Source organism: Balaenoptera physalus, assembly GCF_965194825.1.
Source record: "Balaenoptera physalus genome assembly, chromosome: 20".
Taxonomy (NCBI): Eukaryota; Metazoa; Chordata; class Mammalia; order Artiodactyla; family Balaenopteridae; genus Balaenoptera; species Balaenoptera physalus.
In genome coordinates this window covers 20966442-20988019 of record NC_138901.1, presented here as the reverse complement: position 1 = coordinate 20988019, position 21578 = coordinate 20966442, and the positions used below count along the sequence as shown (strand labels likewise).

General features: G+C 54.7%; 2 protein-coding genes across 2 annotated transcripts in view; one reads left to right on the top strand and one right to left on the bottom strand.

The window, feature by feature from the left end:
* Positions 1-1251: 1251 nt before the first annotated feature.
* LOC309649929 (signal transducer and activator of transcription 5A) lies at positions 1252-20507 on the bottom strand. The gene is made up of 19 exons (XM_082440596.1): positions 20374-20507; positions 19424-19578; positions 18964-19120; positions 17707-17796; positions 14875-15049; positions 10326-10456; positions 9932-10083; positions 9304-9459; positions 8712-8891; positions 7573-7660; positions 7342-7464; positions 6917-7009; positions 6271-6477; positions 5580-5674; positions 5366-5496; positions 4778-4933; positions 4049-4100; positions 3680-3787; positions 1252-2681 (listed from the first exon to the last, which is right to left on the bottom strand). Exons 2-19 carry the CDS (start codon positions 19549-19551, stop codon positions 2519-2521), a joined length of 2385 nt encoding a protein of 794 aa, XP_082296722.1. The 5' UTR covers positions 19552-19578; positions 20374-20507; the 3' UTR covers positions 1252-2518.
* The window catches only part of STAT5B (signal transducer and activator of transcription 5B), a 69686-nt gene continuing 68484 nt past the window's right edge, over positions 20377-21578 (top strand). The window contains exon 1 of the mRNA XM_082440582.1: positions 20377-20503. The gene's annotated coding sequence lies outside the window, so the exon portion shown is untranslated. The remainder of the gene's footprint in view (positions 20504-21578) is intronic.

Sequence of the window (21578 nt, the reverse complement as noted above, 5' to 3'; positions counted from 1 at the left end):
CTGAGCCTGGGTCTTGAGAGGAGGTGGTTGACCCCGGTCCCGGGCTGGTGGCCTTAGCCTCTCATGCCCGAGTAGACACAGGCCCGCCTCTGGGGCACCGAGCGCTTCCCATCTTAACACTAGCCGCCAGCCTCCAGCTCAGGGGTACCTGGAGGAGCCAGGGGTCCGACTGCTCCCGCACGGAGGCGGCCGAGTGGAGGCCTTCCCGCTCCCTCTTCCTGCCTCCCTCCGCCCTCCCTCCCGGGGCCTTTGCAAGCCGCGGTGTCCTGTCTGGGGTCAGATAAGCTACCTAAGGGGGGTTGGGGCGCAGACACTCCCACCCCCCAGGCCTTCCCTTCCACAGTTGGCTCCATTATCACTTTCTCTTCAGTTTGCTCCGTGGGGACGATCGTCAACACTTAACGGGCCGCGTCTGCGGGCCTCGGGCCGTGGGTGGTGATAATTCACTGACCTCGGCGCTCACTCGCCTGGCTCCCCCTCCCCGCCGCGCCGAACACCATGGAGACGAGCGGGTGCGGGAGATACGCGCCGCCTCCCCCTTCAGAGATGCAGCTCCAGATTAGCGCGCTGCCGGCTCGGCGGCTGCCTCCCCTCCCGCCCACCCCTGCCAGCCCCGCGCCGGGCCCCTGCGCCTCTCCCGGCGGGCTGCGAGCCCCTCTTCCCTCGCTTTGAGCCCTGAAGAAACCTTGTCATAGGTTCTTGTTCCCCGCCCCCGCCCCGGCCCTCGGCGACAGCCCCTGGATTCCCGATGCCAATGGGGCCAAATGCGGAGACTGTCCTCTCGCCCCAGCCTCCCTCCCAGGCTCAGGCCGACCGTTTGAAAACGCAGGGACAGGGGGATGGTGCCACCTGCTGGTCTCTGGGAAGAGGCGGGGGGGGGGGGTGGAAGGACCGTTGTGAGGCTCCTGCAGCTTCCCCCCCATCTTCCATCCGGAGGGCTTGAGAATGGTCTGGGCGCTGGCCCTCAGCTGCCACCTTGGAGACTGCTTATAGCAGCAGCTGCTAAGGAGAGGCAGGGACCAAAGTTCTCCCCCACCCCCGGTAATTCCTGCCCCATCTTTTCCCAAGACCTCAAGTTGTCTAGTCTTCTGAGAGGCACTGAAAGTATTGGGGTGGGGATGGCACCCTTAAAACCACAGAAATGGGAGCAGACTGGCAACTTCAAGCTACACCTTACAGCACCAGCTACGTGGGAGGAGAGGAACAAAACGACTCTAGCGGTCCCCATGACCCAGGAGCCATTCCAGCAAATTTATGAAAAAAAAATATTTTATTCAAAAACACTGTTTACACAAATGTGTAGCCTTTGTACAAAGAACAAAAGCCTCCTGCTTCCCGTCCCCACCTTCCTGGAGAGATGTTTCAACCTGGGACTCCTTCCACTGTCAGCTGCCCCTGGCTGCGTGTGGCAGCTTCAGAGGGAGGAGCGTGTGAGGCTGGGGGCGAGGCCTTCCCAGACCACAGCCAGTCATGCAACTGTGATGAGGCCTATTCCAGGTTCTACCTCCCAGCAGAGTGGGCCTCGATCAGCTTTTACCCCTCCCTCCAAACTCCACAGGCGAGCCGCAAGCCCCTGATGCTGCCTCTTGCTGCAGGGTTTTTCCAGGAGGGGTTAGGGTATCAACACTGCAAGTCCTGGGCCTCCTGTTCACCACATCCTAGACCAGTCCCCCACCACCCCCACCTCTTCCATAAGTAAGCAAGGTTGCAGACAGAGAGGCGAGGAAAGAAGGCTGGGGCCAGACGGAGGGAAGGGGATATGGGGTGGAAAGAGCAGGAATGTGGGCAGCAGCATTATACACTTGAAGCTGGAGCCCCCTGGCTGGGGACCAAGAGGCCAAGAAACTCCATCCTCAGAGCAGCTCTGACAGGCCCGATGCAAAAGACCCATTTCTGCCGTGTTAGGGACATGACCGCGGATGGCCTAGATAAGCTCTCAGTTCACAAAAAGCCTGGAGTCCATAGTCATTAGATAAAGTATAAAATATCACTCAAAACTGGTCTCTTGATTCTTCCAGCCTCCATCCTGAGGGGAAGAACCAAGAGACCAACATGTACGTTGCTCTGTACGAGAGCAGATGCACATATATATATGCACACACACACACACTTGGGAGGCGAAGCATCTAACTCAGGAGTAAAACTTGAGCTTAGAGACACTACCTGTCTCCTTTCCCTTCTTGAATAATTCCATTCAAATAGCTACTGAGCAGACAAAGGCTCTGGCAGGAATAGGTTTGCCTGCCTGGCGTACCTGCAACTACAGAAGCAGCTCAGTCTCTTCCACAAGAGACAGACCCAGTGGGCTCTTGGAATGCCTCCATCTGAAGAAAAAGGCAGCCACATACCTAGGACTGCAAAGGCGAGGCAGGCACACCTCGTACACAAACGTGCGCATATGCATGTGGACACGTGCTGCCTGCAAAGGCATCAATATGCACAGCGATACAGAAACAACATCACAATGAATACGAACCCTGCACGTTTCCAAAGAGAAGTGCAGGGTTCAAACAAACATTCACGAGAGCGAGCCTCTGGCAGAGGTGAAGAGACCAGTAGGCGGGGAGAGGCGGGGGTCCAGACTGTCCATAGGGCGGCGTAAGAGTTCCTCCACGTGCCGGGCCACATCCATGGTCTCATCCAGGTCGAATTCTCCATCCTGGTCGAGGACGGGGTCAGGGCTGGTAGAGAGAGAGGGACGTCAGAGGGAGCTGGCATGCCTCACAGCCCCAGGCTCCTGGGGGACAGTTTCCAGCCTGCTCCCCACTCAGACCAGAGTCTCATGGGAGCAGGACCCGCTCTGGCTAGACTCCCACACCCCAAGTTGAATAAGTCAGTCACTGGCTTGTTGGGAGACACCCCAGTTCTAGTGTCATGGCTCACAACCTCATCGAGTGATCTCAGGGGAATGAGGTAGTTGAGTGAATGAGCTACCCATGAAACCCCGGGCACCATTCACTGAGCACCTATGAAGGCCTGGGCCTTTCAACCACGTTACACCCATCCTCACAGCCACCCATAAGGCAGGTATTTACTCCACTTTATAGAGGAGGAAACTGAGACTCAATCATGTTAGGAAACTTGTTCAGGTCCACCTGGTTGGCAGGTGGAGTCAGGATTGGAATTCCGGTCTTTGTGACTCCCAAGCCTGTGGTCGTCCCACGGCAGCAGGCCACCCACAGCTCGAAAGAGAATTAATTCTCTTCTCTGGGAACTCCAGAGAGGAGCAACTGATACCCTGTTCCCACACAACTCCTAAGAACAACTACCCCATCCATAGCCACCCTGTATCAAGCCCTTAGAAGTCTCATCTGTGCTAAATGCTCTACCTGCACTCTCTCACTTAATCCTGACCCCAGTCCCACGTGGTAGGTCTTTTTGCCTCCATTTTACAGATGAGGAGACTGAGCGTCAGAGAGGCTCAATAATTTCCCCAGTGTCACACAGCTAGTCAGCACCAGAGCAAGGACCCTGCTACGTGTAGTTTCAAAATGCTCTATGCTTTTCATTGGCTGATCTCACCCACCCTGCACCTGGGCATGTGCCAGAGGCCGGCCTGGCCTGGGTGGTCTCAGACCTAGAGGAGCTCTGGATTCCTTGCCCACCAGCCCTCTGGGTGCCCCGCCTGAGGCCAAGTGCCCAGTTCCTCCCCACAGAGCCCCATGAGAACACAACCTACTTCTGTGGGTACATGTTATAATGAGCCTGGGGGCACACGGCTGGGGAGGGGGCCTGGTCCATGTAGGTGGCGCTGCCACCAGCAGAGTCCGCAGAGGCGCTCACAAACCTGCGAGAGGAAGCAGAGCACAGCCTTAGCGGGGAGGGGCTCAGGGGCCATCTTCGTGTCTTTTTCAGGTGCGGAAGGACAGAGTGCCCGCTGAGCCTGGGGCTCTGGCCGCAGGAGCGGGGCCCTGGGTACCGACGCCCTGGTGACCAAGCCCAGTTCCCTCCCCAGGAGGGGCGGCGGTGAGGGGTGAGGAGAGCCAGGTGAGGGGGTGAGAGGAAAAGAGAGGCAGCAGGAGACCAGAGCTGGACCCGGGACACTTACTCAGGGACCACTTGCTTGATCTGTGGCTTCACGTATCCGTCCACTGCTTTAGCTGCCGAGAGCAGGGGGAACGGTGATGAGAACCGAAGTCTCTGGGAGCTCCCAGGGGAGTGGAAACCCACCTATGCAGTCTGCCTCCCCCCACACTGCCATGGGGCCTCAGCAGGGATGAAATTTCCCACAGACTCCCAATAAACACCCGCTGACAATAAACACCACCCAGGCCCTGGCTTCAGTCTCATCCCTTCTCCTGCTTCCTTTTCTGGCCTGTTTGCTCTCTCTCTCCTCACCCCCACCCCTGCCAAGGAAACAGAATCAACACCAAGGAACCAACCCAACCAATGGACTGGGGACAGGTTGAAGAGGAAAAACCTGTCATTTTGCTTCCTACACTCAACTTGAGGGTAGGTTTGAGGGTGGAGAGTGGTGAGGGCAGCGGATCAAGATGGGAGTCATGCATTATCTGTGGGTTTGCATTATGACTCCTCCCCCAGCACTGCAGCCTCTTCCTCCAAGGGCATAGAAGTGAGTCCCACTCAGTGTTTTGCTTTGCAGGGAAGAAAGCTGGGTCAGAGGTTTTGCTTTCCCTTTCTTCAGGTGTGAGCCCTGAAATCCTCTCCACGTGCCTTGCACCATCCCACGGACAAACACCCACTGGGGAAACGGCCCCTCGGCTCTTCTTGGGGCGTCCCCACTGCCTAGCCCCGGGAGTATCTGGGCAGGACGCACCGAGCACAGGAGTATAGTACTTGGAGAAGACCTCATCTTTGGGCCGGTCGGGAAACACGTAGATGAGATAGCTCAGGTCCCCCAGCCGGTCGGCCAGGGACCGGATGGAGAAATCCCGCGTGGTGAACGGCTTCAGATTCCACAGGTTACGGTCAGCTGTGAAAAGGCCAAGCTCATTCCGACAACCCACCGCCCTCGGGAGGAAGATCAGAGCTGTGGGGCTTCGGGGCAGGCTTGCAGAGACATCAGGGCTTTTACTAGCCTGCACTGCAGCCCCATCCCTGTGCTTCTTGGCATAGGGCAAGGAAATGACCATGGGCGAGCAGATACCAACAAGGCTGGGTCAGGGCAGAGAAGGACTCGCCCGGCAGTTCTGGAGTCCAGGAGGCCAATTATTTTAGGTTCTCCCAAGTGGAAAACAACAGAGAGGGAATGTGCTTCTGAGCAACACTCCTCCCACCCTCCAAGCTCAGTTCCCATCTTTCCCACCGGATACCTTCTAAGGATGCAGGCCTGATGGAGAATAGGGAACAAGGAAATGGAAGACAGGGCCACTGGGGTTAGAGTGTGGGCACGTAGGGAACTCACGAGAGTCAAACTTCCAGGCAATGGTGATGCCCCCTATCTCTGAGTCGCTAAAGCGCAACAAGAAGGTGCCGTCGGGCTTGTTGATGAGCAGGTCATGGGCCTGTTGCTTATTCACAAAACCTAGGATGGCCCTGGGTGCATCAAGCATACAGTGTCACTGCTGGCAGCAGCCACTGTCCCCTGAGCCCATGATCTCCCAGACCCCATTCCTCACCCGTCATTCCAATGGGGCTTGTGATGTTTCTTCAGCACCTCCATGACCCCATCGAACCACTGCCAGAAGGTGTAGTTCCAGCCTGGCAAGTTCTCCTGAGAGCCCCCAGGAAACCCCAAGTCAGGGCTTGTGCCCCCGTCGTCACGGGTGGTTCAGGGAACACTCAGTGCCCTCTTGTCCTCACCCAGACCTTCGCCCAGTTCCTCATCCGACTTGCCCCACACTCCAGCAAACTGCCACAGCCCCTGCTCATATCCTAGGGAACCAGAGAGTACACTCGCCTCTTGCCTCGCAGACACAAGTGTCCGGGACAGTCCCATGGGGTGGGGGGCGGAGGTGCAAAGAATTGTCCAAGCTGGATGAGACCTCCAAAGTCATTCCTGCCCAACCCCTTCGCTTTACAGATGGGAAAAGCGCAGCACAGAGGAGGGAAGGGGCCTGGCAAATTAGTTAACACATCGAAGACTAGAACCCAGGGACCCTGACTCCCAGCTCCAGGTTCCTTCCATCGTCCTGCTTCGGCTCTCACGGCTGCCTGCATTCCTTGGGGTACTAACCCCTGTCTCTCCTGGTTGTAGAAGAGGGGGGATGGGGGTAGAGGGGGGCCACTGACCAGGGGCAGTAACCTGTGTGTGAGGTGGGGGAAGGGTGGCAGGGTGGTCCCAGGCAGGCAGCGGGTGGCATCCCTCACCCTGTTGAACTGGGACCAGGACACGGACATGCCGTTGTAGTCCTCGAGGTGGCTGCTACCGCTGTTGAACAGCTTCTGCGCCAGGAACACGAGGTTCTCCTTGGTCAGGCCCCGGTTGCTCTGCACTTCGGCCTTGAATTTCATGTTGAGCGCCTCGCACAGCTGCGGCCACAGGACTTTGTCAGGCACTGCAAACGGCACCCTGCCCTGGTGGGGAGAGAAGAAAGGAAAAAAAGGCAGATTGAGGGAGTAGGAGATATTTACACACACACAGATACAGATACCAAGAGACAGAGGGGACTGAGAAAGATCCAGAAAAGGAGACAAAAATGCAAGGGAAAGAAAGGCTGGGGGCAGGGGCAGAGGGGTGGGCATACAGGGATGGAGACCCAGACCAGGACCCTGGGGAGAGAGATCAGGGACCAGAGCCCCAAGACCACGCTCACAGACCTAGGAGACCCCAGTCCTGTGACCCGGAGCCCAGACAGAGCCTAGGACATGCTGAGGGCAGGGTGTTCACACCAGCTGCCCCCTGACCTCTGGTCTGGCCCTAGGGTTGGAGAAGACCACTCAGCAGGGGCCCTGGGGTTGGGGTTGACCCTGGGAAACTCCGAGGGGCCGAGGTGAGGGTCTCACGGGGACTCACCGGCTCAGCAAAGGCATTGTCCCACAGCACAGTGGCAGTAGCATTGTGGTCCTGGCTGCCATGAACGATGACAACCACAGGAAGGGACAGGGTCTACGGGAATCCAGGGAATGAGGGGTGAGGGCATATGACCACCGTCTTGCCCTCCTCTTGGGGGAGACTCCCAACCCTCATTCCTCAAGCCCCTCCCAGGAAAACCAAACCAAAAACAAACAAAAAACATAACATATTTCTTCTTGGCCCATTGCCTAAATTCTGCGGGCTGGTGCCAGATTATAACCTCGCAAATGGGCACCAGCAGAGTGAAATTAGGTTTTCTGAGAGCATCACGGGGTAACTGGACTGAGCCTGTGTGAGGATTCAAGTCTCTGGCTTTCCCAAGCCAGCCAGGCGGCCTGCAAGGGGACAGGGGAGCCGGGTCTCACCTTCACCTGGAACACAAGCTCATTGCTGCCAACACTGAACTGAGACTCAAACAGGACCGTGAACTTCTCCTCCGTCACGGACTCTGCGCCTCGCCGGTCAGCGCGCTTGATCCTCTTTAGCGACTGCAGGGCGGGAGGTCAGAGGGGAACAAGGAGAAAGCCGCTGGTTACGAGGACTCGAGGACTCGGCTCTGGGTGGGCCTCCCTCCATGGGCGGGGCCCTGTCCTCACCATGTTCCTGAAGTGGGCGCTGAGGGTGCCTGTGGCCTGGTGATACTCCATCACACAACAGTTGTTCAAGATCTCTCCGCTGCACTCACTGCGAAGCAGAGGGGAACCCATCTCCACTGGGCCCAGGCCAGGAGCACCATCCTGTCTGCACCCTGGGCCCAGACTTCTCCAGAAAGCCCTGCCAGCAGCCCCTGCCCCTCCCCTGAGAGCATTTCTCCGAGTGTCCCTGGGCTCACTTTCTCATCAACCTGAGAGCACCTGAGCAAAGTCTCCAAGGGTGGGGCCTGCATCTCTCATTAAAATTCCTTGGGTATCAAGATTGATGTGGGGACTACTGAGCCCGCGTGCCACGACTACTGAAGCCCACGTGCCTAGAGCCTGTGCTCCGCAGCAAAGAGAAGCCACCGCAATGAGAGGCCCGCGCACCGCAGCGAAGAGTAGCCCCCACTCGCTGCGACTAGAGAAAGCCCGCGGGCAGCAACAAAGACCCAACGCAGCCAACAAATAAATAAATGAATAAATAAATAAATAAATTTAAGATTGATGTGGGGGCCTTCGGCAGTTTCTAGCATACTTGAGATAAAAATCACGACCACAGCCTACAAAGATTCCCGAGATCAACCCCTGCCCACCTCCCTGGCCTCACTCAGGACAAGCGAGCCCACTGCCTTGTCTGTTTGCTGAACACGTACGCTCAGTGCCTGCCTCGGGACTTCTGTACTGGCCCTTCCTATCTCCCCAAACACTCCTGACCTTCTCATTCAGGTCTCCGCTCAAATATATCCTCAGAAAGGTCCTCCTTGACTACCCACGTACTGCAGGCGCTGTGATATTGCTTTATTTTAATTTTCTGTCTCGAGGTTGGGCGGGGACAGAGCCAAGTTCTATGTGGATCACAGCTGTGTCTCAGCGCTCAGCACAGGTCCTGGGACACCCAGCAGCGAAATCCTTGTTGATTTACTATGCGTGCGAAGTGTACGCCAGGACAGACAGAGTGAACTGGAGCGACATGGGACCACATCGCAATGCAGGACAAAGGGTTTCAGGGAGGGAGGCCATGCTGTCCCCATCACCCAGGACGCCTGCTGTAGAATAGAGGCTGAGCTGAGGGAGGGGCAGATGGGAGCAGGGCAACGTACTTGCGGGTGTTCTCGTTCTTGAGCAGCGACTTGGCCTGCTGCTCACTGATGATGGTGGCCTTCACCTGGGGAGGGTTCATGTGCACGTTCAGCTTCCCGCCCACCAGCAGGCGCACGGTGGCTGCGAACTTGGTCTGGGTCTTCAGGACCTGAGGGGGCTGCTTCTCGATGATGAACGTGCTGCGGGGACACAAGCGACCAGGTGATGCCTCAGGGGACAGCGCTCCGGTCCCTCCCTCCGCGTGGGGAGGCCGCCTTGCGCGGGGCACAGCAGGCGAAGGAAGGGCTTGTGGCACAGCCCCCGGTCCCTGGGGGGCCACTGCGAGTCGGGGGAGCTGGCAGGAGGGGAGGCAGTGAGATGAACTCAACAGCTGAAACGGGCTGCAGGGAACAAGCCCATATAGTGTCCACGAGAGAGACTGGGCAAGGTCAACAGCAAGAGGCCACAGCAACAGGCGACAGAGGGGGATGGGATGAGGGTGTGAGGCAGAGACGGAAGGGTTGAAGCCAGAGCTCTGTCTGTAAAGACCCTGCTGCCCGCGACCCAGGCCGACCGGATGGGGCCTGGGCGTGGCCGAGAGGCCGCAATCACCTGGTCACCAGGGCTGAGATGATGTCTGTGATGGTGGCGTTGACCTCAGCCAGCATCTCCTCCACGGGGCCGGGGATGGGCAGCTGCTGGCAGAGGTGCTCAGCTCTGCGGATCTGCTGCCGGTTCTGCCAGATGATCTCCGCCAACTTCTCACACCTGCACAGGAGCCCCGAGGCCCAAGGGAAGGACAAAGCCTTCACCCCCTTCCTCCAGGCCAGAAGCCAGAAGGCTCCCAGGCTGGGGAGAAGGCCCAGACCCAGCTCCACCCCCAGGAAGGCTCGGCGCCTTAGCCGCCTGGCCTGTCCACTGAGCAGAGCACAGCTGCCCTGCCTTCCAGAAACACAAAGAAACACACAGGAGGAGCGACCCTGACTTGGGTCCAACCAGCCTGAGCGTCACTCTGCACCCCTGGCCCCACCCCACTCCCTCAACCAGGGACGCCCCTCCCGGGGGAGGTGGCACAGGACGGGGGCACCAAAGTCTGCATCAGGAACCAGACCACTGGTGAAATAAGACCTGTGCCCCGACAGAGGGAGCTGGCTGCTCACGTAAACACAGGAGCAGAGCAGCAGCCGGTGGCACCACGCTGAGCCCCTGCCGCCCCCGCCCGGCCCCCCACGCCCATTACCAGGATTGTAGCACGTCCAGGCTGCCCTCGGGGGGCCCTCCGTTCCCCGCCAGCTGCTGCCGCCGCTTCCACTGGATCAGCTCGTCATCCAGAATGATGGTCTGCTGCTTCCGCAGCAGCTGCAGGGTCTTCTGGTGCTTCTCGGCCAGCTCCTGAGGGGCGGGTGGCGGGTGAGCGGCCCTTCTGGGCTCTCAGAACAGCCCCGCAGGGCCTCCCCTCACCCCTTGCCGACCCGCTCTGCCCTGCGTGCCCACACAGGGAGGAAGGCTCTGGCCTCCTGCTCTGCTGGGTCCCGCGCTCCTCCTGGCTCTCTCCCTCCCTCAGGTCCCCGGGACGGCTCGGCTCAGGGTGTCACCTCCACGCCCGGGAGGGGACGGACGCAGAGCCCACTCACCACGCGGTACTGCTGCAGCGTCTGGGCCTCGCGCTGCAGCCAGGCCTCCAGGGACACCTGCTTCTGCTGGAGGGCCGTCTCCCGGCTCAGACGCTCCTGGGGGTTCAGCTGGGCCAGCTGGGCAAACTGAGCTGGAGGAGGGGACAGGACACCCACGACCATGACCTCCCCGGGTCCAGCAGGGAGCCCGGCAGAACTGCACTCACCTGTTCTGGAGGCAAAACCCTGGAGGGGACACAGCTGACAAGTGGCCAGTCAGGGTTCCACAGCCATGGCGCCCAAAGATGAGTGGACTCCGCCCCCTGGCCCCCCGACTCTGAGCTCCCCTTGGGGAGTGGGGAGACGGAAGCTTGGGGTACAGCTGAGGAGGAGCCAGCCCATGGCCTCCCTGCCCACCCAGCCCTCCTCTCCCCACGCGGGGTCCGGCTTAGAGCCACCCTGCCTGGTCTGAAGTGTGTCCTCGCCGCTTAAAAGGTGGGTGAACTCGGGCAAATCCCCTCACTCTCCTATGCCTCAGCTTCCCCAGGGGTAAAATGGGACAATCACGGCACCTGCCTCAGTGGCTGCCGTGACGTTAAATAAGCAATGATACAGAAAATACTCAGGAAGCTGCCTGGCACCATCAGCTCCAGGTGAGAGTCAGTCCTCATGGTTAATGGGTTACAGGACAGGATTAAAGGCTGATGGAGCAGCTCTCAGCCCCAGCCTCACAGGACAAAGCCTCATCAGGAAGGCCCTGCTCCGCGGGGCTGAGCGCAGCAGCCTCTCCTCAACATTGTGTCATAACCTACATGGGAAAAGGATACGAAGGGGGAAGGGGGGGTTTCTCCAGGGGTTGAAGGGGCCTAACGTGTTTGTCCAGGTTGGGTCACTGTGAGCTCAGCAGACCAACCGGAAGAGGGAGAGAGAGAGAGTGTCCAGGGCCAATGGGGACACGAAAGCAGCAAGATTCTCAAGAGAGGGAGGCAGCTTCTCTCCACACCAGCTGTCAGGCATCTCATCGATGGCAGGAATAAGGTAACGAGGCCTCACTGACGTCCTTTTCAAAAAATCTGTTATATAATACTTAAGACCTAGGCAAGTATTGATAGAAAGGATGATACAAGGAACACCTGTGTATCAAGAAGCCAGCTTAAGAAAGTAACCATTTCCACAGTTAAGCACCTGTACACCCTCCCCTGCTGGCATCCCCATCCCTCCCTCCACAGGCAATCACCATCCTAGATGCTGGTGTTCCTACCCCCACCAACAGGCTTTTGGAACGTCCCACGGTCCTTACTGGGGCTGAGTCAAGAAGATGAGAGCGTCAGTCAGCAGGTCTTGGTCAAGTTCCTGGCAGGCCTCTGAGGGCCATGTCACACTGACCGAGGCCCTGCCCTATGGACGCACAAAAGCAACTAAGGACACACTAAAGCAACCCTAGACAGCCAGGAAAGCCCAGAACTAGAAGAGAACTTAGAAATATGGCTCTAACATGACTGCGGGGGACTGAGCAGGTAAGGAACATAGCAGAATAATCCGGAGAGCCACCTCGGAATCCTGCCACCCACAGGGAGGTGGCGGGGATCCCAACGCCAGGCCCAGCCTCCTTATGCAAGTGACCCACTTAGCTCTCTCCTGGCACATTGGAGAAGCTTCTGGGAAGGACGCCAGGAGGCTTGAGGCAACTGTCTGCTCCACTGGAGGGAGCTGAGGCTTCCCTTGCACAGACAGATCAGTAGTCTGTGTTTCTGATGGGTGCACTTGAGAAATGAGACTGAACTGACATTGCACGATGGGGACAAACCCAAACCAGGATCGAAACCCAACCTCACAAATAGGAAACAGAAAACCCCAGAATAGGATCATCAATACTGTCAACCAGTCAACGGCCTTGGGTAGAAATAATAGCCTGAAATGTCCTGTTCCCTAATCTAGCAGGAGGGCCTTCCTTTCTTTCGGGTCAGTCTGGGATGGATTCAGATCTGAAGAAGAGCTGCTAGAATTATCCCCCCAACATTTACTCAACACCTGCTATGATTCAGGCAATGTGCTAGTCTCAGGGTACAGAAAACACTGACAGGGCAAGGTAGGAGGAAAGCTTAAATAGTTAAATTAAAATAGAATCAGAATCTTAAAAAATTTAAACAGTTAAAAGGAAGAACAGAGGAACAAATACTGAAAAGGGACAAAACAAATTAAATATTAACATGTGGACCTCAATTGCTATTACATTAAATATTAATGGAGTAAACACCTTAATTAAAAGCAAAGATTGTCAGAATAAATTAAAAAGCTGGACTCAACTATATGCTGTCTACATTTCAAATTTTAAAAAGCATGGATAAAAATATGTTTGTATTTAAAAATAGAATAAGAAGGCTGGAGCAGATAAAGTAGACTTCAAGGCAAAGAGTGTTACCAGAGATCAAGAAAGATATTCCATAAGTATTAAGGTGTCAATCAATCAGAATGACATAATAATTCTAAATGTATATGCATCTAATAACAAAGCTTCAAAAATACATAAAAGAAATATTTACATAAATAATTGGAAAATTACACAATACTCTAGGAGATTTTGATACCTCTCTTTCAGCATCTGATAGAACAATTAGGCAAAAAAATCAATAAAGATATATCACTGATTCTCAAAGTGTAAACCAGGGATCCCTGAAGGGTTCCTAAAACCCTTATAGGAGGTCCACCAAGCCAGAACTATTTTCATAAAGTCATAGGACCTTATTTACCTTTTTTTCTCTTATTCACTTATAAGCATACAGCAGAGTTTTCTAGAGGTTACAAGATATGTGATGTTACAACAGATTGAAATCCAGCTCCAGCTATCTCCTATTAAGCCTAACATTAAAGAGATTTGTAAAAATGTAAAGCAATGCCACTCTACTCACTAAATTTGGTGTGGGTTTTTTTAACTTTATTACGTTAACATTATATATTATGTTATATATGTTAACATTATTGAATTTATTATTGCTATTTTAAAATAAAACAACTTCAGAACATACATTCAAGTCCACAAAATACATTCACCAACATAGAGCATATGCTGGGGCATAGAAAAATAAATTTACAAGAAGAGATCATATAGAGTATGCTCTCTGACAACAGTGGAATTCAACAATGAAATGAAAATGAAATCAATAATGATATGACATCTAGAAAAACACAAAATATTTGGAAATTAAACAATATACTTCTAAATAGTATATGGGTAAAGTAATTAATCAGAAGAGAAATTAGATAATATTTCAAATTGAATGATAATGAGTATACAGCGTATCCAAAATGATGAGATGCAGCTAAAGCACTGATGAGAGGGAAATTGATAGCTCTGAATATATACATTAGAAAAGAAGAAAAGTCTAAAATCAATGACCTAAGGTTCTACCTTAAGACACCAGAAATAGAAGAGCAAAGGAAAAGGGAGTTTGATACTTCTTGTTCTCACTAGGATGGGGTGGTACAGCTCTGGGGTCAATTTGAAGTGAAGGAAGATGAGCCACATTTCAAGACTCTTAAAAGTGTACCTGGGGTGAAGTTCTTCTGAGTTAATTTTTCTTTCCCTACACCCTTACCACGGCAGCCACTAGCAAATTATAGACCTAGGAGACAGGAGAATTTTCCACTGTCACCTCCTCCTCCCATCTTTACCTCCTATTAGGCTCAAAAAGGGGCATTTCTGGAGTTCCACCTCTCCCCAGCCTGGTTCAACCAGGGGACTCTCAACCTAAGTCCTGCCTTTGACTGGGGAACACTTGGTCCATATTCATTCATTCATTGATTCATTCATTGAGATAGTCACTGAATATTGGTTAAATAATAGTGATTTTATGACATATCTCTAGTTAAGATCCAGTTCTGCAACTTGCAAGAAACCCAGGCCAGGGCTTCCCTGGTGGCGCAGTGGTTAAGAATCCGCCTGCCAATGCGGGGGACACGGGTTCGAGCCCTGGTCCGGGAAGATCCCACATGCCGCGGAGCAACTAAGCCCACGCGCCACAACTACTGAGCTTGCGCTCTAGAGCCCACGTGCCACAACTACTGAGCCTGTGTGCCACAACTACTGAAGCCTGTGCACCTAGAGCCCGTGCTCCACAACAAGAGAAGCCACTGCAATGAGAAGCCCGCACACCACAACGAAGAGTAGTCCCCGCTCTCTGCAACTAGAGAAAAGCCCGTGCACAGCAACGAAGACCCAATGCAGCCAAAAATAAATAAATAAAATAAATAAATTTAAAGAAAAAAAAGAAACCCAGGCCAAATTACGTGTTCTTTTTGAACATCAGTTTTATCATCTGCAAAACAGGAATACTACAACTACCTATTTTTTAGGGCTGTTGTAAAGGTTGTAGTGAATAATGCATGCAAAGGGTTTAGCCTGGAGCCTGGCCCATAGCAGGGGCTCCATCACTGGGAGCGTTACTCCTCCCAAGCTTTGGATAAGGTTCTGGGGAGACAGACGTGGATCTAGCCCCAACCCTGCAGGAGTTCACAAAGTGGTCTCACTCCCGTCCTCCAGACACACGCTGCCCTCCTACACCAGCCTCACCCTGTATCCTCAGGCTCTCTTGATATTGGATGATGAAGTACTCTTGAGTCTGCTGCAGCTTCTTCAGCTCATTCTCTGTGTCCTGTGTGACCAGTCGCAGCTCCTCAAGTGTCTGGTTGATCTGAAGGTGTTTCTGGGACATGGCATCAACCAGGATCCCAGAAGAAGAACTACCCTGGAGACATATCAGGGGAGAGTGTGGGCAGCAGTAAGCTGGGCAGTGAGGATGGGAGAAAACCTCAGGCCCTGGGGAATGCCAATACTACAGACCCCAAATGCCAGATCTAGAATAAGAAGGAAGGGTACTTTGAGTCAGAAGGAGAGTCATTTTCCAGAATGGGGGTGGAGAGGGTAAAGGAAGAGGAAGAGAAACAGGTGACCTGGCAGACTATGGCATCTTCATAAAGCATGGAAGAAACTTCTATTGCAGTTCTAACCTCCACCAGAGTATCCCACACAGGGTCCATCTGAGTTCTCTCTGGAGAGACTAGAACTCAACATGTCCCAGGAGTTACCTGGGTTTTCCTACTAATGATGATGACCCCTCACTTCGTAGTCATTCGCTGACCCGCTGCCACGATGCCACCTGTGCTAGGTGCTGGGGACATAGTGGGGGACAAGGCTCTGTGAACACACATCATCTGTGCCCTCCCTCAAGACCTTCTTGTGACTGAGGGAAAAGTGTGAACAGCTCACAGGTGGCATCCTGGAGACCCCAAAAGAAGTGACAGGGGAGGCATCCACAAGGGCTTTGTGGATCCAGCCATTTAACTAACCTGGTCAGATCTAGTCCTTCAACCAAGTCTTTAGGGCCTTTCCAATGACCTGCTCTCAGAATAAAATCCAAACTCCTTTCACACCCTCCACAGCCCTAGCCGCCACTGCTGCTCAAGCACACCAGCTACTTTCTGTTCCTGAATACATAAGCGTGTTCCTGCCTCAGGGCTTTTGTATTTGTTGTTCCATCACCCTGGAACATTCTGGCACCAAACCTTCCTGCTGGCACTTCCACTGGCACCTTTTCAGAGTGACCCTCTCTGATGAGCCAGTTTAAAATAGGACCTCCCTTACTGAAGGTGTCTTGTTCTTGCACGTTCTTTCTTTCTTTTTTTAAATTTATTTATTAATTTGTTTTTATTTTTGGCTGTGTTGGATCTTCGTTGCTGCTCATGGGCTTTCTCTAGTTGAGGCAAGCGGGGGGGCTACTCTTCCTTGCGGTGCGCGGGCTTCTCATTGTCGTGGCTTCTCTTGTTGCAGAGCACAGGCTCTAGAGCGCAGGCTCAGTAGTGTGGCACACGGGCTTAGTTGCTCCGCGGCATGTGGGATCTTCCCGGACCAGGGCTCGAACCCGTGTCCCCTGCATTGGCAGGCGGATTCTTAACCACCGCGCCACCAGGGAAGCCTGCATGTTCTTTCTTGTCTGCCTCCCTGCACTAGGATGTGAACTCCCTAAGGGCTAGGACCTTGTCTGTCTTGTGCACCACAAAATCCCCAAGGCCCAGGACATCAGAGGTGTTGAAGAACAGCTTGATGACTGGGAGAACGATTATTTCCCCCCAACCATGACAGCACCTGCATCGTAGGCGTGTATTTCTTAATTGGAGCCGAACTCATTTGTACATTTACAGATAGCTCTGTAATTGCACCAAGTCAAGAGTTGTACCAGTTGACCCTCTGTGACCTGGCTTCTGCCCAGTTGGCTCCCTTCTCCCCAGTAGCACTGAACACTTACAGTTCTTCGAATGTCATAAGGTGGCTCATGCCTTCCTGCCCTCACATATACCGCTGTTATTTTTGACTAGAAAACTCATCCTGCCTCCTTCCTCCCTCTTTCCCCACTATAGTTCGGGCATCCTTTTCCTCAGGACACCCTCCCCTCCACCAGCCAGCCTGCTCCAGTCTGAGTTGGATCCTTTTTCCAAATAGGCCCACTTAGCACTCAGCTGACATCTAAAGAATCTATCATCGCCTGAATTCCCTTTAGGTGGAGACCAGGACTTTATCTGTTTTTCCCATCCTAGTCCAGTGTCAGATGCACAGCAAGACCTCAATAAATGTTTACTGAATGAACTCTCAAATTCTTGAAATCAGTGTCCACCACAAGTAAATAATAAATATGACTTTGCTCCAGGCACTAGTCTGTGGTCTTTACCTATGGGATATCATTTTATGAAATTCATTTTGCTTTATTGCAGATAATATACCATTTGTACCATTGTCCAGGCAATGTCTGATGCCTTTATGATTTTAGAACATGGGGGACGAGTCCCTGCTCTGCTTCGCTAGGCCTCGCTTCTCTGAGCTTGCCGGGTTACTTCTTCTGACATAGACCTCGGCTCTGTTTCCCCTCATAGACCACACCAGAGGATATTTCTTCTTTTGTCTCCAGCCCCATTTATTGAATGACAAATCTTTTCCCTGGTGATTTGTAATGCCATCTCTGATATAGATTGCATCTCCTGATGTGTATGTGTGTTTTTAGGGCTTCCTTTTCTGTTTCATTTGTGTTTGTCTATCCTTTGCCCACATCGTATCTCACAATAACCCTACAGGGTAGATACTATGACTGTCCTCATTTATAATAGAAAAAAACAGAGGCTCAGAGAGGTTAAGTAACTTGCTCAAGTCACACAGCTAGTAAGTAGTAGAGCCAGGGACTGAAGCCGGGGAGTGGGGTGCGGGTGTCAGTCTACACCTGCATGTGATATTGCCTCTCACACTTGCCCATGTCTTTTATTTCTTTGGTGCTTTCTCATGCCAGTGTTTATAAAACATATAAAAGCAGGTAGAAGGACTTCCCATAACCTCTCCCCAAACCCATGGGACACTCACATTGTTGGCTTCTCGGACCAGCCTTTGTTCATTGTACAGAATATGGCGGATGCAGCGCACCAATTCCATGGGGCAGCGGTCATACGTGTTCTGAAAGAATCCAACAGCAGCTGCCAGTGGCCATCCTCTGCTCCCACCATGACCATTGCAGTGCCACGCCCACCCCTTCCTCTCCTCCAGCCCCTGCCTCAGCTTCCCCTGGGAAGCCTCAGGAACTGTCACCAGAACCTCTATCTCTCCTTGACTTGATTTCCCCTCGCAGATCTTCATATGTGGTTTGCAGTGCATTAGAAACAGTTTACAAAAGCACTTCCAATCTGCCATCTCCTTTGACTTGTGCATCATAGAAACCCTATGACATAAGCAGAAACTGTTATCCTCATTTCACAGATGAGAAAACTGATGCTCAGAGAGATTAAGTACTTGTCCAGAGGCTAACAAGTGAGTGAGCAGATGACTCAAGACCCAGGGCATCTAATGCCAAGGTCAAGGTACTTCCACTATAGTCCTGGCCCTGGGTTCCTATTTTGCTTCCCTCTTCCCACCAAGTTTCTCGTGTTTCCTGCCTCTTCTGGGATGGACTTTTTATTTTTCTGGCACCCTGCTGCTTGTATTTAAGAAGGGCTCTCTAAAAATTCAAGAGAGTTCTAACAAATGCTCAACTATGATTACCACCCTCACCCCTTTCCTGCTGCCACAAAAACTTCCTCTCTCCCCTATATTCATTCCCCCCGCATCCTCAGGTGAAGAAGGAGCTACACCTTACATCTAAAACCTTAATTCAAGGCTCCAGGACAACTCTGCTCCTCTGGCACGCCACTTCAGCAGCTCTTTGAAAAGCCTTTAAAAGAGCCCCAAGAGGGATGTCTGGTTGCCTTGTTGCCTCATTTCTAGAATCTGTCAGTATTCCTTTCTCTGACAACAGAATCTTGACTTGCTCTACCCCCATCCCTTCTGCTTGATCTGCCCAGAATGCAGTTTCACCCATCCCCCTTCTCTTGGGGACAAACACGCCCCACCTCTTGCTTTGTAATATGCTAAGGGGAATCTGACAGGTCTGATTTAGAAAGAGGGGGTGGGGGAAATTGAAGCACAGAAAAGTTGCCGATAAGCTCAGGGTCATACGGTGAGTCAGTGGCCAAACCAGGAAAAAAACCAGGGGTTCTGGTGCTGGAAAGAGAAGGTGGACACTGCACCCTGCAGATGGCCCGGAGCTCACATCCACTTGGAGCTTCGTGGCCCCAAGCTCATACCCACCTGGAGCTGCGTGGCGTAATGCCCCAGCTTGATCTTCAGTAAGAACCCATCTTCCCCCACTTGGTGCTCCGCCTTCTTCTGCAGCTCCTGCACCAGGCCCTCCAGGAGCTGGGTGGCCTGTGGTCGGTCCTGGGGATTGTCCAGGTCGATGGCATCCCTTGGGGCAGGGCAGGAGACAGAAGCCTACTATGGCTCCTCCTTGGGCATGGAGGTCAGGCACCAAGAGGGACGTGGAAATCCAAGGCTCGTGCCCACAAGACTTGTTCCCGGCAGCTCCACAGGCATCAGAGTCTAGAAACATTCCCTCTCCTCTCCCAGACTCCCACTTCCCTGTTCCCCTTTCCCAAGGACACCGCCCCTTCTGCACAGAGCGGGACAGACAGGACCAGAATCTCACCAAACCACAAAGAGGAGACCTAAAGGCCAAGGGGCCTGGATGGCACCAGGCGGGAGCGCTTACCACGGCTGGCTCTCGATCCACTGCGCTAAGTAATGCCGGACCTCGATGGGAAAGTGTTGCCCATACAGCACCTGCATCTGGCGAAGCGCATCTCCCTGCAGCTGCTGGGCCTGGATCCAGCCCGCCATGTCCGTTCACCTAGCGCGAGCAGAGGGCTGAAGAGGAGCCTCCTTGTTAGAGGCGAGCGCTGGGCCTGCCCCTGGCCCTGCCATGCCCACCCATCCCTGGAACGCGGTCAGGCCCGGCCCCTCCCCTCCCACAGACACGCTTCCCTGTTCGGGAAGAGAAAGGGTGAGGAGGGGAAGGCCGCCCTTCCCTCCAGCGAGGAACCCGCTGAGGCTTGGGGAGGTGCTCCCGAAAGTCAGGTGCCCTCCCCCTCTTCCTCTCCCCTCGCCCCACCGGGGCTTCCCCGGTGGGGGGACCAGATAGAAACTGAAAGAGAAACTTGATGGCGGAGGCCCACGGGCCCTCTCGGGAGGGCTGCAAGAATCCCCCCACCCTGCTTCGAACCGCGAGTCCCCATTTCTGGGAACGGGGGATATTCCAGCCCAAAGTTTGGGCAACGCCACCGACGGTTCCCACTGGACGGCTCTGTCACCGTAAGCACGTGGCTGGGGTTAAGGAGAGAGGGCTGGGGAGACAGACTCTCTCTCGGGCTGCGTCCCCCCAGCTGTGCCCCGAGGTCTCCCACTGTCCAGTCCGACAGCGCCCCCTGCCCTCTGCCGGCGAGGATGGCGTCCACCCTCGGCTCCCTCCCTCCATCAGTGTCCCGCGTCCCTCGTCTCTCATCCGCGCTGCGCGCTGCGCCGAAACTCCCTCTCGGTCCCGGGGACCGTCCCCTGCACCCCTCCGCCCGTCGGGCTCCGGGTCCCGCGGTGAGGGGGCCGGGGCAGCAGCCAGGGGCCCCCTCTGGGCGCGCGCCGCCGGGGACGCGCGGCCGGGCCACCCACCTGGTCGCGCAGAGCCGTCCGGCTACGGGGCTGACGCTCGCTCCCGGCCCGGGCTCCTGGCGGCGGCGGAGGCGGTGGCGGCGGCTGTTACTACAGGAAGGAGCCGAGAGCAGCGATTTCCTCCTCAAAGGTCAGCTGCCTCTGATAGACCATACACAGCGCGCGAGCTCTCGCCAACACCCCTCCCAGCCTCGGTCGCTCCCTCCCTGCCTCCGCCCTCGGTGGCTGGCTCCCCGGCGAGTGCACGGCGGCGGCGGCCGCGGCCGGGCCCCAGGCAGCGAGGCGGGGCGGCGCCGAGCACAGGGGCTGCCCCGACGGCCGGGTCACCCGGGAGTCCCAGCCAGCCCTCGCCGGCGGCCCCGCGGAGCTGCCGCGGTCCGTGCTGAGCAAGAGGCGCAGGAGTGGCTGGAGGATGAGGGTGGGAGGGCTGGGAAATCCCGGGCTCCGGAAATCCCAAAGCAGGGCCTCAGTTTTCTCATCTGTAAAAAGGGAGGAGGGAAGGGTTGGACCAGCCTTCCAGCCCTGGCGTTTGTCATCTTTTGAGTCTCTAGATTTAAAAAGTTTAATGTGTGTGTGTGTGTGTGTGTGTGTGTGTGTGCGTGTGTGTTTGTGTGGGTTGGGGACACAGCTTTTGTAATCTCAGAGACAAAGCGTATTGAGGGGAAAGACTGGGGATTCCAGAGAAGGCAGCTCACCCAGGGGGCCCCACCGCCCCTCCTTCCATCACTCCCACCACTGTGCACCCTCGGCTGCAGTAGAAAAAAGAAAGAACCCTGGCAGGCAAATGTTTCAACCCCCTGAAATTATGCAGATAAGAAATGGAGTCCAGAGAGGGGAGGGGGCTTGCGTAGGGTCCCACAGTGGGCACAGGGCCTAGTCTGCAGACTATGGTCCATACATGATCCTGCCTCTCCACTCACCCCAGCCCAGTCACATCTGAGGCTGTTCCTATCTTCGGAAAGTCCAGGGAGGGGTGTCTTGAATCCTCACAAGCTCAGGACTGCCTATATGCCTTGACAGAGCAGGGAACACCCTCCCTGAGCCTTGCCTGGGTCCCAGCCCCCTCCCTGAGAGTCCCCCTATGGGGCCTGTGGAGTTGGGCAAGGCTGCCCTGGAAGCCTTCCATTCCCTTTACCCAGCTTCCCTCTCCTCTGGGGCCGCCCCCGTGCCTGGCAGCTGGTATTGGCAGCACCAAGGGAGGGGCC